The 17,126-nt window shown below is 42.1% G+C and overlaps 1 protein-coding gene across 2 annotated transcripts in view; it reads left to right on the top strand.

The window, feature by feature from the left end:
• The window catches only part of TTC27 (tetratricopeptide repeat domain 27), a 635,517-nt gene that overhangs the window by 301,013 nt on the left and 317,378 nt on the right, over positions 1–17,126 (top strand). For both annotated transcript variants that reach the window (XM_073557610.1, XM_073557609.1), the window contains one exon: positions 14,914–14,980. In XM_073557610.1, the coding sequence (XP_073413711.1) occupies positions 14,914–14,980 (67 nt within the window). The remainder of the gene's footprint in view (positions 1–14,913; positions 14,981–17,126) is intronic.

The following is a 17,126-nucleotide window of genomic DNA, read 5'->3' as shown; positions in this document are numbered from 1 at the left end:
ACCCTAGCTTTTTTGTGGTATTGAACCAAATGTGCTAGCCTCTGCTTTTCCTGTACATTAGTGAGCCTAAGGCACACAAGGCCCTTTCGATGGTTTACTGGTCATCCTTCCTTGGACCACTTTTCATAGATACTAACCAAAATAAACCCAGTTTTCAAAGTATTTACCAAACCTTTTAAAGCATTGTTAAATCTAATATATTAGATCTAGTATTATTAGATCACAGACCTGATAAGACGTGTGTACTTACCATTAGAACACTTATCAGAACTGACGTTTAATCTTGGTATGGAGATGAGCATGTTCATACCAGGATTTTTGACCTGGACTCAAAATGCTCATTGTAATATCATTCAGGAAAACTTTCAAAGTGTGCAGCCATTCTGACTTTGGTTTGTAAAGTATATACACCTGTCTCATCAGGTCTAATAACATATGTAATTTGTATTGTATTATCAGTTGATAGTTTTTTATCCTAAGTATACATTGTCGTAGGTTAATATTTTTGTTAATAAAGGTGCAATAACAATTCCTTTTTTTATTGTAGCAAAGAAAAATAAAAAAAAAACTAAGATATTCCCATGAAATTACTTTTACAATGGTCCACACTTCTAACTGAATATGGAATTTGGAACGTAATAATTTCCTTTTTATTTTTGCCCTACTGTATTCAGTGTGCAACAGCTAAAAGGTTGGTCTTATAGATCTGGACGGAATGTTTCTGGCCCTCAAAGATCACCACCTGCCTTTTCGCTGGCATTCAGCTCCCATCTCTGGCTCTAATGATTAGACTTGTGACTTATGAAGTGGTTGTAAATGACAATGACATACATTTTAAAGTGGCTTGAAAATCTGATTTTGAAGCATCTGCATATTAGAGAATTTATGCAAGTAAAACTGTCGAGTGCCAGAAATATAACTTTCTGGGGAATCATTCTTAAGAACAACCTATGAATAATTCAAAGAAGAAAACCGAAGAAATCCAAAATTATTTCATATTTCCTGTCAACATATTTATTGTTTATGAAGAATAACCTAAGTGTCATTGACATTGGGGTTGGAGCACAGTAGATATTTGTTCATATTCAGATGGTACACAATTTGTTTGAGGATATAGACAACATTTTGCTCTGCTTTTTCATGGTATTTCTTTTTATCTCACAATTTTTACATCATGCATCTGTGCTTACTTATGGACAGGACATACCCATACATTCCCTACACACTTGTCACATTCGCTATTTCTTGTCTTTGTAGGGTACAACCACACGAGACAGATATACTGTGGATTTTCCATCCTAATTTTTGGATGCGATAAGTTGTGATTTGAAAAAATCTCATTCACACGCTGTGGAAATTTTCGGCATGTAAATTTAAGTTCATTGCTGGTTTATAAATCCACAGCATGTTAAATTCTGTTGTGAGTTTGGTGTAGATTTATTTTATGGAAGGGGTTGTTCACTTTCATTAAAAGTTAGTTCCCCACTGCAGCTGTTATAAAGAAACAAGCTGTTCTGTATTCATTTTCCCCAGGGTGAGTATCCCCATTGCTACCGCTGTCTGGCTGTGGCTACCGCTGGCTCTGACGTCACATCTACAGATCGGCAGTACATGTACACGGAACGCCCCATCAGAGCTGCTGGGCTCACTGATTGGCTATATACGTGACGTCAGCATTGCATCCAAAGCCACACATCGGGAGCAGTGAACAGACTAGATATCTTGACTCCACAGTCCCAACTGGTGCCTGCATTTAATAGATGGCCCTAGCCAAAGGCTTGTAGATGGCAACTCGGACCTAACTGCTTAAAAAGCCTACAAATTGCTTCTCGGTCCTCCTAAAGAATGGGAAGGCAGAGCAGAGTGTGAATTATCTTCAAGAGGAGACGTGCTGAACAAAGGAAAGATCCCAGAGTCCGTAAAGAAAATAACAAAACACCAAAGAAAGAATAAAACAAGTAGTGTTAACAAATATGCTGCCTATTTCCTAATAATAAACAGAAGATAGGTGCAAGTGTAGCAAAGAAACAGAAAAGTGAAAACCCTTGGCTGGAGTTTCACATACTGGCTCCAAACATCAATAGAATGTCAGAACATCCAAATCTATCACTATCAGGAAACTCCAGCAGAGGGACAAAATATAAAGTTGCACCCAAAAGTCGATAGGCAGACAAATGAAAACACGCTTGTTAACCTAGACTGACTGCAACCAGAATAGCAGAACCCAAACACCCCAAAAAAAAGTGTCTCCTGTGGCTCAGCAGAAATAGAAGCCAACCACAGAAAACAAGCTCAAGGGATCAATCCAGGAGCATGACACTGTGCTCACACTTGCTTATTCTCACACCATTCTCTGTGTCCTATCCTGTCCTATCAAATAATGCTGTGGGAGAAAAATAATAATAATATTAATGAGTTATAGAAAAATCCATGTTCAAGGGCTGGAAAATAGCAATAATTTTTAAGGTGCTGAAAGCCATATTCTACAATATATTCTCCAAGCCTTGTGATGCTTAAAGGAGTTGTTCTCCTCCAGATAATGTTTGGCTCTGGCTGCAGTTTGTTAAAAATAACAAACTACACTGTACTCACCTTCTCCAGGTCCAATAGGGAGTCTCCTGTCCTGGCGTCTGGCATTGGCTGTGGCAGCCAAATAGTGAACTCAGTTTCTCTGAAGTGGGTATTCTGTCTACATAGGCAGAGCCGCTGAGCTCACTGATTGGCTGCTATCGATGTGACATCCGTACCGTGGCCGATGCCAGATTCCAGGAGCAGCGGTGGAGACTCACCGGTGCACCCAGGAAAGGCGAGGACAGCGAGGTATGTTATTTTTTTAACAAACTGCAGCTGGGGCTGCACAGTGTCAGAAAGGGAACAACCCCTTTAACTTCAGGAGTGGTGAAATTAGGGGTACAGACCCTGGCGCCGTGCGAGCTGATTAATTTGTTTCCTTGTTAATGCGTTTTGCATTCTGCTAATTGTGATACACAGGGTCTTAAAGACAACCTTTCCCTTCCAAAAAATGAAATCCTTGTTTCAAAAATATTTTTCCTACAAATACAGATGCATTTAAGTATAAAAAAGCCACCAAAAGTGTGCATATCGTTTAAATATAATTTGTAACGTTTAGAAAATCCTTCCAATATTAGTGTGACATATGTTAATACTCCTTAGTTTTAAACTTTATATACAATTTTTTCTTCGTTTCCCAGAATAAAAAAAAAATATTTTTACTTTTTTTTTAACTTTGCCTTGTGTTTTTCTTTATGTGCCAAAAGGAAATTGATAAGCACCAACTACCAAATGTAATGCATGTACAAGTGAAGGTTGCTGTGACTGCTTTGCAATTTGTCATGCGGTCACAGTTCGGGTTCACCTTGTTGATGGCAGATGGGCACATGTAATTTGAGCACAATGTGCACTAAGAACATCAAAGTACCGTAGTTAATGTAGCAGTAATACAGGCCACCATTCATATATTCAGTGTCCACATGGACCTTTATGTTCCGAGTGCGGTTGTATATGTTTGTTTGCGTTCCTTTAGGAGTTGGGAGGAAATTATTCTTTATATTTTTAAGAATTCATAGTTGAACAGGATACTGGTCTTTTGCAGTCTCCTATCAAGATAATGGCAAAATAACATCTGTAGTTGGAAATGTGTATGACAAACATTATGATAGAACATTAAGCAGCTAATCTGAGGAAATATTTGTGAAATTTAGTCCTAATGACATGACATCATTTTGTATTTAAAGTTAAATTGACTGTTTAACTGCACCCAGAGCACTAATCACAGGTCACACTTTTAACTCTGAAATGATGAAAAACAAAAAGTGTTAAAAAGTTGGTCAATTCTGGCAATCCTCTGACATAGAATGTTTCAAGCTATGGTCAAAATAGGGTATTACTGTATATTCCAGGATAAGCTGCGTAGATGTAAGTTAAAGGGAATTTGTAAGACTAATTTCACATTAGCGCATGCAAAAAAAAAATGCATCATGCGTTTTTGCATGCCTTTGCGTTTTTTATGCGCATTCGTTCTCTAGGGGTTAAACCAGTGTCTACACATTTTTACGCCAAAACCGCATGCGCACGAAAACCCAGACAAACGCATGTCCATGCGCACGCCTGCGTTCCCATAGACTGTAATGCATTATTTTGTCGCATTCCGTGCGCAAGCGTTTTTTTTACGCCTTTCGGCAGACCCAAAAATGCAACAGGTTGCGTCTGGCGCGCCTAGGCGCACACCTTGAAAAAACGCAGGCAGACAAAAAGGCATACGAAGGCGTGCAAGCACAAGACCATGCGCACGCCATGTTAAACATAGGTACGCATGTGCATGGACGCTCATAATGCGCTGCGCAAAAAAACGCTAATATGAAACCAGCCGTAGCAGGTTTTTGCTATTTCATCTGATGGCAGCATGAGATAGGGGCTGAGACACTGATTACAGGGATGTTTCACTTTTTAAGCTGTGTTCTGTTGTTTCAATGCAATTCATTTTTTATGACCAAGAGATTATCACTACCAGGACTACAGCTCAAGTGAGACCTGGTCCAACCACACCCCTTCCTCTGATGAGCAGCTCACTGTCAATAGACGATGCACACAGAAAGCTGTGGTGTGGGCTAGGTTAGCTTTCTGAGCTCTGCTACATGGGTCATCTAAAAACTGATTGTATCACAAGTGATGCACTGATTAAAATAAGTGATTCATCGCTGGAATTCGGGTCTCTTTTCGAACCTAATGCTGCTCTCAGATGAGTTAGCAAAAACCTTTAAATGGAGGCCAATGGGCTATAATAGGTCCTACAGGGTGAAAGACCCTCTCTATAATCACTTTCAACAATGATATGAGGATCCTGATCAAAGGACTCTGTTCTATCAACTCAGAAGTCCCTAATAGGTTTTATTAAAATGGATATTGTAAGCTGGACAAACCCTTGAATTGAATATTAAAACTGAGTACAGCTTGGGCTATGTTCATATAGTGTTTTAAGCTACTGTCTGAAGACCTGGAAAATACAAACCTCTAAATCCCCTTTTCTAAAACTTCAGATATAAGCCCTGATGGAGCCACTGAAGGAAGCCGAAAAAGCTAAATGAACATAGTCTTACTCTTAAGTCCAAGGAAAGTAATTTGATTCAAGTTAGCTTTAAAATGTTTAATGTTTTATTTATATTTTTTGTAAGAGGCAGTGTAGGCTAAGTTATAGTATTATGAAAAGAAAACCATAGTAAAAGACCATACTATGTGTTAGCAGCCAGCATTTTCTCAGTATTTATTCTGTTTGGGTTTTATCACAATTGGTATATTATCTCACAGCCTGCCCTTTCAAGGGGATATATTAGTTTTACAAGTTGCACTACTGGTGCCAATACAGTGTACTCCATGAGAAAAAGGGAATTGTAATTTTCTTAAAGCCAATATCCAAAGTATGGAATGTGTCGGTACTCGCTGGTTAAGTGAGGCTGACATTGTCAGATGATTACTACTTAAAAGAGAATGTGTCAGCAGGTTTTACTATGTAAACTGTGGGCAGAATGATGTAGGGACTGAGACACTGATTTTAGTGATGTGTCACTTATTAGGCTACGTGCTTTTATTTCAATACAATGAGTATTTTATTAGGAGTAGATTATTGCTGCTGGATTAGGTGCCCTTGTGCATCCTTGTCCATCTCCACCCCCAGAATTAATTGTCAGCTTACTGTCAATATACAATGTACACAGATTTCTGTGGTATTGGGGTGTGGGTGGCGTTGACTTTCTGAGCTCTGCTACATGCTATATCTAAAAACTCTGGTTGTGTCAAAATGGCTGCACCCAGGAAACTAAGTGATACATTGCTGGACTCAGGGTCTCTCAGCCAATAGACATGCAGCCATGGCGACTCGAGTATTTTTTTTAGAGCACGCCGAAAATACTCAATTAGGACACGAGCGTGCTCAGATAACATCTTATCGGAGGACGCTCGCTCATCACTAAGTTGCATGCCTGATTGCGGCGTGGCACAATGGAGGGTAGCTGCAGCACTGCTTGTCGCACACGTGTTTCCCGATTATATCACTGTTATTATTTCTTACAGGAGTGAGATATTGCTTCTGGCAGTGTGCACGCATGTCTGTCCGTGTGGAATCGAGCTCGTACATGTGTATACAGCTGTTTGCGTGTAGAGATTTTTGGAAATGAATGTAAACACTCTGTTGTCTGACCGGAGAGGGGATCACGTCCCACGAGTGACAGCTCGGCATTGTATTTTACAGTATGGTTACTAACAAACATATTTGTGACATTGTATTCATGCCTTGCTCAAAACAGATTTATAGCATTGTGTTGTATACAGCATGTACACCGGGCATGGGGCCGCAGCATCTGCCACTCTTCATAGTCACATTGCAGATGAATACCATTTTCTTGACCTATTTCTGCATCATTAACCCCTTCTGTATGATTTTTACATTTTTGCACCTTTTTTTCCTCCCCTTCTTCTAGAGTCATCATTTTTCTTTTGGTCCTGTCAACATATCCATGTGAGGGCTTGTTTTCTCATGGGATGATTTGTACTTTTGAATGACACAATATATTTTATCACCATAAATGTTATCATGTGATGTACTAGAATGCGGAGTACAAATTCCTTGTGCGTCAAAATAGGAAACAAAAAGCGCAATTCCATAACTGTCCTTTAAGTTTTATATGGTAATATTGACCCTATAATATTATTCTCCAGGTAAATACGCTTACAGCGATATCAAACATACTTGGCTTTTTCTAAGCAGAGATTTCCCTCCAAAATTAATTACACAAATAAAATGGTGCTTGTGTCGCCATTTTTCCGATATTTCCAATTTTTGGGTGATGTAGCTGTGTTTTTTGTTCCTTAAGCTGATGGAGTTCTTTTTATACTATTTTGGGGGTAGATACAATATTTTGGTCACATTTTATTGTGTTACTGTGCGCTGTAGCAGCAGCCAAAAAACCTGCTATTTTGGCATTTACCGGTAGATTTAGTTTACCGTTTACTGATAGAGTTAATTAATTGTATGTTCTCCCCGTGTTTGCGTGGGTTTCCTCCGGGCACTCCGGTTTCCTCCCACACTCCAAAGACATACTGATAGGGAATTTAGATTGTGAGCCCCATCAGGGACAGTGATGATAATATGTTCAAACTGTAAAGCGCTGCGGAATATGTTAGCGCTATATAAAAATAAAGATTATTATTATTATTTTAGATTTTGATAGTTCCGAGTTTTATGGACGTGGAGATAGCACATGTGTATTTTTTATTTCTTAATTTTTAATGGGTGAGAAGTGGGATGAACGTTTTGTAATTTTTTTCTTAAAACATGTTTTTTTTTAGTTTTAACTGTATTTTGCAGTTTTTATTAGGCACTTGAATCTGCCATTGTCTGATGGCTTGTATTGGTGTATATAGCAAAAATGTAAAGAAGTACTGACATGACAGGCACAGGGGTCTTTAACAGTTCCCCTGACATTATAGCGGCAGCGAGTGTAAATGATGCTGGCTTAGATTGACAGATTTAGGTTATACTCACACTGGTGTATAAGGCCTCTTTCACACATCAGGTTTTCGGCGTCAGGCGCGATCCGGCGCTTTTGACTAAAACCGGATCCGTCGAAATGCAATGCCGGATCCGGTTTCCCCCCCATTGACTTGCATTAGAGCCGGATCGAGCCGGATGGCCATGCGTTTCATCCGATTTTCGCCGGATCCGGCAATGTGACGCGATCCGGCGTCTGGAAAAAACGGAGGCTGTAACGTTTTTTGTCTCCGTCGAAAAAGCCGGACACGCCGAATCCGGCGTGTCCGCCTTTTTCATACAATGAAAGCCTATGAGCGCCGCAATGCGCCGGATCCGGTTTCTTTGGTCTGAGCATGCTCAGTAGCTCTGCCCACAGGACATATATAAAAGCAAGACAATGGGACCCTCAGCCACACCCAACATGCCACCCAAGCCAAGAACCAGGAGCAGGAGAAGGCAGCAGACATCAGCAGCAGCACCACCCCAAATGGAGCAGCATGCTGAACAACGGGAGGGGAGTCCAGCAGCAGATGAGAGACGGTAATTATCAAATCCCCCATTCCTCCAAACTAGGGCTATGGAATATCAAGATATTCATTGGCCCTTTGTTTCTCTTTATTCAACAGCCGCCCAATAGATGCAGCAGCAGCAGCAGCAGCAGCAATGGCAGCAGCAGAAACACCACCCACAGCCATGGAGTCTGGCCATGAGGAAGACAGCACATCTTCTGGGAGCCCTCCCTCGCATCGTCAGCGTTTGACGGTAAGTTTTTATTTCCAAAATCCATCATCTCTGTAATATATGTGTATTCATTGCCTTTTATTTCAAAACAGGAATCACAAGATGAAGAGGAGCTCCCAGAAGAAGAAGGAAGGGGTGGACAGACACTTGGAGTGGGCTCACAATTGGTAAGTTTTTTGCATCAAACGCAGAAACACAACATCACACTACACACAACACATAGAAAACAATGTTCTGCAGACCACACACAGCAAACAAATGCCTACATCCAAAGACATAACATTTTTTGTTTTCTTCTCTAGTCTTCCCAATCTGGTGCTCGGCCAAGAGGTCCTCGCAGTGCCTCCCAGGGTCGTCGGCGACAGCAACGCGGCGGTCACCAGCGTGTAAGTATAAATATTTTTGCTTTGTTTTTTTTGCACTTTTTATTTCATTTCTTTTGTGGAGGCTAATTATGTTATTTTTGTCTTTTTCTTTAACAGCCTTCACAGCGTGCTCCCGACTCTGACGGTGAGGATGGGGGGATTGATGTGGACCGCCTCATCGATCTCGTCAGAGAAAGGGAGCCGCTCTGGAATATGGCTGACCGCCGCCACGCTGACCTGATCGTTACCCGACGACTCTGGGAGGAAATCTGTTCGCTCCTTGTGGACCGCTGGGAGGACCTCGAAGCTCGGGCCCAGATTAAAGAGCGTAAGTATATACAGTACCGGTTGCTTGATTTAAACCAGTGTTTCCCGAACTCCAGTCCTCGTGGTCCCCACGGATCATGTGTTCAGGATTTCTATTTACTTTGGAAATCCTGAAAACATGACCCCTGGGGACCATGAGGACTGGAGTTTGGGAAACACTGATGTTGTATACTAACCACTTTGTCCTTTCTCGTTTCAGGGGAGAGAATTGTGAAGCGGTGGCGGTCTGTGAGGGATCGTTTCAAGAAGGAGTTCAATAAAGAGATGCGGGCCCCGAGTGGATCTGGAGGACGCAGGAGCAAGTACAAGTACGCACGAGCCCTGTCGTTCCTCCGGGAGACAACGCTCACCAGAAGGTAAATATTACACACCACATGTGACAAAAAAATGTTTAGATGTAACTTTTTTTTTTCAGCCAGGGCCATACCATGTCACTATTTTAATTGTTTTTTTTCTCTTTATTCCACAGCACGGTGAGCAGCACTCGGGAGCCTGCACGATTGGACCCTTCTGAGGCGATCCCTGAGGAGACCGGCACCGATGGACACTTCGACCGCCCCGGTACATCTGCACCTTCCCAGCCTTCCCACACATTCGACCCATCTGTCCCATCCACCAGCACAGGAGCATCGTGGCCGCCTACATTACATGAAGCTGCTGGTGAGGAGATCGCTTTCCCTTTACCCCACCCTTCTGCCCCTGCCACCTCTAGTTCACCTGTGGGTACTGGGCTTCAGCGGCAGAGGGGTCAGGAAAAGAGTTATGCGCCAGAGTTCTTGCATCTGAATGCATCTTTCCAGAACTGTCTAAAAGTCTTGTCAGAGCAAATCTCCGCAGGCTATCAGCAGATCAACTCCAGCATTCTGGAGGTGAAGACACTTCTGCAAACCATGCATTCAGAAGCAAGATCTTCGCCAAACCACACCTTTTTCAGGTCTGTTGTGGAGCGCATGGAAACGCTCTCTCCTGCCCAGCAGATGCATGTAATGCATTCATGCCACGCTGCTCTCCAGCAAGTTACCTCCCAACCTCCTCCTCCCACCACAGTAGTTCCTCCACCTGCACCCCCTCCAGCCACTTTCCATCCTCCCCCTCCTATTACATCTACACCCCCTCCAGCCACTTTCCATCCTCCCCCTCCTATTACATCTACACCCCCTCCAGCCTCTTTCCATCCTCCCCCTCCTATTACATACCATCCACCTCCCCAGCACCATCCACCTCCCCAGCACCAGCAACCTCCCCAGCACCAGCAACCTCCCCAGCACCAGCAACCTCCCCAGCACCAGCAACCTCCCCAGTACCAGCAACCTCCCCAGTACCAGCAACCTCCCCAGTACCAGCAACCTCCCCAGTACCTGCAAACTCCCCAGTACCAGCAACCTCCCCAGTACCAGACATCTCCCCACTTCCAGCAACCTGCCCCGTACCAGACATCTCCCCACTTCCAGCAACCTGCCCCGTACCAGACATCTCCCCACTTCCAGCAACCTGCCCCGTACCAGACATCTCCCCACTTCCAGCAACCTGCCCCGTACCAAACTCCTTCCCCATACAACTTGCCATCAACATCATCTGCTCCTACATTCCCTGCCCAACCCTCCACTCCACCGCCCACCACATCTTCTGCTTCCCACATGTCCACCCATTCTGTAGTTTTTTCCACACCTTCACCTCTAACTGTTCCTTCCCCACCACGATCCCAGTCCTCTCTCCACACTCCCAGTGTCGAAGTGTCCCGCAGCCCCTCCAGCAGTATTTCCACCACACACTACACAGATTTATAATGTGTGTATTTAAATAAAAATGACCAGTTTTATGGTTTCAAAGCTTTATTAAACAAGTTTATTAAAATTTTAAAAAAGTTTACTAAAAAAACATTTTTCAATAAAAGTTAAATTATTTTACACTGGTTGTCTGTCATTTCTTTCTGCTGCGAAAAAGGTTAAATACAGGGTATTTAAAAGGTGAAATGGTATTCAAAACTAGGTATATAACTGTGGGTAAATTTTAGCTTTTTGCCACAGTTGTGTTCCTGGTTGTGTTTGAAGCAAAGTATTTCACCTAAAAAGTTGTGTTTATTGTTGGTGATTTCCTAACAATGTACACAACTTTTGTTAAAAGGTGAAATACTTTGCATAAAACACAACCAGGTACACACCTGTGGCCTAAAGCTAAAAATAGTAAGACCATGACAAGATAGCCAACTTTGGTTGGCAAAGGTATATACTGTTGGTACAGAAGGTACACAAGTTTGGTTGGGCACAAATCTTTCACACTCTGTCATCCTGCCAGTGTACTCTGCCTTGAGGTGACATAAAGTATAGTGCAAAATTGTCCCTCATTACTGAAACCGTCACAGAACTTCTAGTGGTAATGTCATGGTAATCTTGCAAGGTGGTTTCTTCAGAGGTGTCCTCAATGGAAATGGGTTCCTTGCAGATAACAAAATTGTGGAGTACCACGCACGCTTTGATCACCTCGTCCACAGTTTCTGTCTTGAGGTTGATCGCAGTCAATAGGACCCGCCATTTGGCTGTCAGAATACCAAAGGTACATTCAACCATTCTTCTTGCTCTTGTGAGGCGGTAATTAAAAATGCGTTTTGGTCTTGTCAATCCTCTGCTAGAGTACGGTTTCAAAAGGTGTTCTGACAGCTGGAAGGCTTCATCCCCTACACAGACAAATGGCATAGGTGGACCAGATGTTTGCGGCAGCGGTCTAGGTGGTGGGAACTGGAAGGTGTTTCCATACAGTTTACGCCCCATGGCAGTCAGTTTGAAAACTTGAGAGTCATTGGAGCGGCCATAGGCCCCAATATCAACCGCAATAAATTTGTATTCCGCGTCAGCGATGGCCATGAGGACAATTGAAAAATATTTCTTGTAATTGAAATATTCCGATCCCGATCCAGCTGGCTTTACAATGCGGATATGTTTCCCGTCCACAGCGCCCAAGCAGTTGGGAAACTGACATATCTGTTGAAACTTGTCAGCAATTTCAATCCACCTCTCTGTTGTGGGCTCTGGTAAAAACTCTTCAGCTAAGGAGTCCCACAGTGCACAGCATGTGTACTTCACTATTCCAGATATGGTGGAAATCCCGAGGCTGTACTGGAAATGCAGTGACGAAAGGGATTCTCCAGTTGCAAGAAATCTGTGGGGAATTAAAAAACAATAAATTAGTTTTAAATCACAGCATTACATACCAAAACTGAGCTATAACACTTGGAGATACAAACTACCACCAACAAGATTGCAGTGAAAGTGTGCTCTGATGCGATCACATCCAATAAATGTGGCTTACCTTAAAGTCACCATCAGACGCTCTGCGGGTGAAACAGAGAAGCGGCAATAGGTGTCCGCTTTTCTTATGAGGTGTGCAATGCGCTCCACCAAGTAATCAAAATTCTCCATTTTCATCCTAACATATCCAAAAAATTTATCCGGGTTTCGTCGAAGGTCCATGCAGAGTGTAGAATAGACCCCACGCGTCATTCTCTTGGCTGTGATGGGGTGGATCCACAAACGTCGTCTACGATGCCTGATGCGCTGCTGTCTCGCTCTCTCCTTCTCCAGAACAATCACCCTCAAACGATTCGCCTCCGCTATAAAATCCGCCAAATTCTTCAAAATATTTCCAATGACAACATCCATCTTCGCCAGTAACTTGCTCTTCTCTCCAACCTGCACTTTCTCCTCTACAACCTGTCAAAGAAGGGCTGTAGGAACACACTATATATAGTTTTCCAGTAGCCAATCCCGTTCGGAAGGCCACAAGGGTCAATTTTAAAAACCGGATCCGGCGTAATCCGTCGAAAAACGGATAGAAAAACGGATGAACCGGATGAGACGGATCCGATTTTGTCTGTCAAGAAAAAGACGGATCCGGCAGAAAACCGGATCCGTCACATCCGGTTTTACAAAACATTTGCCGGATCTGGCGTTCCGGCACGACGCTGCATCGCGCCTGACGCCGAAAACCTGATGTGTGAAAGTAGCCTAACACGGCCGAGTCCTATCCGATGCTTTATCAGATAGCACTCGGCCCAATGTTATACTATGGGGCAGTGCAAATCTGTCATTATTTTCTCATTCCCATTCAGCATAAGGGAACTTATGGGAATGTACTGGTGTGTCCGATATTAGTCTTACGCTCACCCATACAAGTCTCTCAGTACATGTGAAACGCTGAACTGCACTTGGATGTCATCCCAGTACAGTCTGATATATGTTCACAGACAATGGAGAAATTACGTTCTCCATACAAGTGATGTAGCTTGAGCTGAGTGTCATTTGCATAATCGGCCCATTTCTCTTGTATGAAAGAATATATGGCAGTGTGAGCGAGCCCTTAACATATCAGCAGCTGCAGGCCCCTTCACACGTCCATTTTCTGTGGCCATATGTACTTCGTTTTTTAAGGGCTGCAAATACGGATCCTCGCATACCCATTGTATTTAATGGTGATGCATACATAATAACATATAGTTACATAGTTACGTAGGTTGAAAAAAGACCCAGGACCATCAAGTTCAGCCTTTCATCAACAATTGTACATTTCGTCATTAATTTAGCTATAACCCGCAATGTTGTGTGTATCAAGGAAATTGTCCAGACCTTTTTTAACATCTGTTCTAGTGTCTGCCATTACTTCTTCCTGTGTTTGGGCATTCCACAGTCTTACTGCTCTAACTGTAAATAACCCTTTATTGTTTAGCTGCCGGAATCACTTTTCTTCCACATGATTAATATTACTATTTATTATTAATGGCATATGTCAGGTTTTTCACATGGACCATGTGTCTGTATGAAAATCCTGCAGACGTGTCAGGTTTTTTTTGCGCAGCACAATCAAAATGTGTGGTGCACACTAATGACACGTGGATCACATCCGTGTGCTATCAGCGTGATACATACCGGCACATACTGGGAACAAGCAGTACAGTTCGTGCTGCTCCCAGGCGCCGGCTGCTGAAGGCAGTATATAGAAGGAGAGAAAATTGTTTATTCCGTTCAGTTGAACTATATAAAGCAATAGGGTTTGGGATATGTTGTATAGTCTTATATGTTTTTATATGTATGTCCTCTTTTTGCCAATAAAGCTTGACTAGATTGTTACGTATCTGCAGGTGTGCTCATCATTATGTCATTCTTTCTCTCCTATTTGTCGCATTCCTTATCATCTAGAGGTTGTAGCACCCGTATGTACATATTGAATCGTATAGGTAACTGTAGTGTGCTCTATGCACACTTGTACTCGGCAGCTGAAGGCAGCTCTCAACATTGTCTCTTGCTCTCGCTCAGATCAGCGCGACCAGGATACAATGATGGGAGTTGTATTCAGCATCAGCTGTGTAACTCCTGTGTAAAATAATTAAAGAATTAAATAAAAAAACAGTGTGGGCTCTCGTGCAGTTTTCATAACCAGCAAAGGGAAAGCCAATTGCTGGGGCTGAGGTTAATAATCTGGGACAAGGGACAATACACATAAGTATCCCAGGCTATTAATAACAGTTTGCAGCTGTTTACTAAGCATTTTTGCTAAATTTACGGGGACCCCAGAAGAAAAAATAACGTAGGGACCCCCTATAACTTCAAACCAGCAAAGGCTAAACAAACAGCTATTGATTGATGTTAATAGCTGGGAAGGGGTCAGAGATATTGCCCCTCATGGTTTTGAGAGTTGACCAGAACTGTTTGTCAAAAAAAGAAGAGAGGAGATGGATAGCAAGTAAATGGGAAGGTATCCTAAACTCTTAGTCCATGCCGAGGGAGGACTGAACGGCTGTGCTTGGTTTGAACAGTCAAATTGTGCTGAGAGACGTCCCCTTAGTCAGCCTCATGAACTGCTCTGCATTGGTTACCCTGCGACCAATAGTATTGTATTATATGTCAGACATCAAACACTGATTATTTTTATTTTTCTTCACAGCATTGATTTACAGAAGAATAATCCAGTGCACAAGTTAACAGAAGAAGAACTGCTAGCCTTCACAGCAGTAAGTACTGGGGTTTTTTCACTAAAATGGAAATGTGCATTATATGGATAATTTTATCTGTTTAAACTATTTTAATTATTCAAAACAATATTCTGATTCTAACTGTATTTGCTATTGGCATCAGTTTGTTGTCTATAAATGCATGTGTGCATTTTATATATAAAACAATATATATTTCTTGGCTCAGAAGGTCCTGATTTTCACTGTGCAGATCCAGCTGGTGGGAAATGTGCAGGGTAATGTTTTCTGGGGGAAAAATGTCTGCAAAATAGCTTTCTCCATAAGGAAGAAAATGCCGCCTACAGTTGGACACTCTGCGTGTAAGGATTAGACATTTACCTATTGACAGCTCTAGAAGAAAACTCATTTTGCTCAATGTTTAAAAGACTAAACGGCTTGTCTGGAATTTTACAATAAATGTGTAGCAAGAAGAAGTTTGATTTAATAAAAAAATAAAAATCAATTCTCACCTATAGAATCTCCTGCTTCTCTAGCGCTGATGCTTTGGTGCTTTTCGGGGGCCTTTTGTTTACTTCACTGCACTTGTGATGTCATAGAATCATAGAATCATAGAATCGTAGAGTTGGAAGGGACCTCCTGGGCCATCTGGTCCAACCCCCTGCTCAAAGCAGGATTCGCTAAATCATCCCAGTTAGATGTCTGTCCAGCCTCTGTTTGAAGACTTCCATTGAAGGAGAACTCACCACTTCTCGTGGCAGCCTGTTCCACTCATTGATCACTCTAACTGTCAAAACGTTTTTTCTAATATCTAATCTGTGTCTCCTCCCATTCAGCTTCATCCCATTGCTTCTAGTCTTTCCTTGTGCAAATGAGAATAAAGTTGATCCTTCTACAATGTGACAGCCCTTTAGATATTTGTAGACAGCTATTAAGTCTCCTCTCAGTCTTCTCTTTTGCAAACTAAACATTCCCAAATCCTGCAACCTTTCCTCATAAGACAGGGTTTGCAGACCGGTCACCATTCTGGTCGCTCTTTTCTGAACTTGCTCCAGTTTGTTGATGTCTTTTTTAAAATGTGGTGCCCAAAATTGGACACAATATTCCAGATGAGGTCTGACCAAAGAGGAGTAGAGGGAAATAATTACTTCACGTGATCTAGACTGTATGCTTCTGTTAATACATCCTAGAATTGCATTTGCCTTTTTTGCTGCTGCATCACACTGTTGACTCATATTCAGTCTGTGATCTATTAGTATACCCAAGTCTTTTTCACATGTGCTGTCACTTAGCCCTATTCCTCCCATTCTATATATGCTTTTTTCATTTTTATTGCCCAGATGTAGTACTTTGCATTTCTCCCTGTTAAAAACCATTCTGTTAGTTGCTGCCCACTTCTCCAGTTTATTTAAATATTTTTGAATCCTCTCTCTCTCTTCTCTAGTATTAGCTATCCCTCCTAGCTTTGTGTCATCAGCAAATTTAATCAGTTTACCCTCAATTCCTTCATCTAAATCGTTGATAAAGATGTTGAACAATACAGGGCCCAGGACAGAGCCCTGTGGTACCCCACTTGAGACATTCTTCCAACTGGATGTGCAGCCATTTACGACCACTCTTTGGGTCCGATCACTAAGCCAGTTATGAATCCACCTAACAGTTGCCTTGTCCATTCCATACTTAGTCATTTTTTCAATAAGGATTGTATGAGAGACTTTGTCAAATGCTTTGCTGAAGTCAAGATATACTATATCTACAGCATTTCCTTGATCCACCCAATCAGTAATACCATCATAGAAGGAAATTAAATTAGTCTGACATGACTTATTAGTTACAAACCCATGCTGACTCTGTTTAATCACTTCATTCTTATCCAGGTATTGACATACATGTTGTTTAATAATTTGTTCAAAGATCTTTCCTGGTATAGAAGTCAGACTCACCGGCCTATAGTTGCCTGGGTCCACCTTCTTCCCCTTTTTGAAGATAGGAACAACATTTGCTCTTCTCCAGTCTTCTGGCACTTCTCCTGTTCTCCAAGAATTTTCAAAGATTATGGAGAGGGGTTCAAAAATTTCTTCTGCTATCTCCTTCAGTACTCTGGGGTGTAATTCATCTGGACCTGGAGACTTGAATACATTTAGGTTAGCTAAGTGTTTCCTCACTATCTTTCTGTTTATAGATATCC

Source organism: Dendrobates tinctorius, unplaced genomic scaffold, assembly GCF_039654945.1.
Source record: "Dendrobates tinctorius isolate UK_male_01 unplaced genomic scaffold, ASM3965494v1 ptg000250l, whole genome shotgun sequence".
Lineage (NCBI taxonomy): Eukaryota > Metazoa > Chordata > Amphibia > Anura > Dendrobatidae > Dendrobates > Dendrobates tinctorius.
Note: the sequence above shows the minus strand (reverse complement) of the source record. Positions and strands in the feature narration are given on the sequence as shown.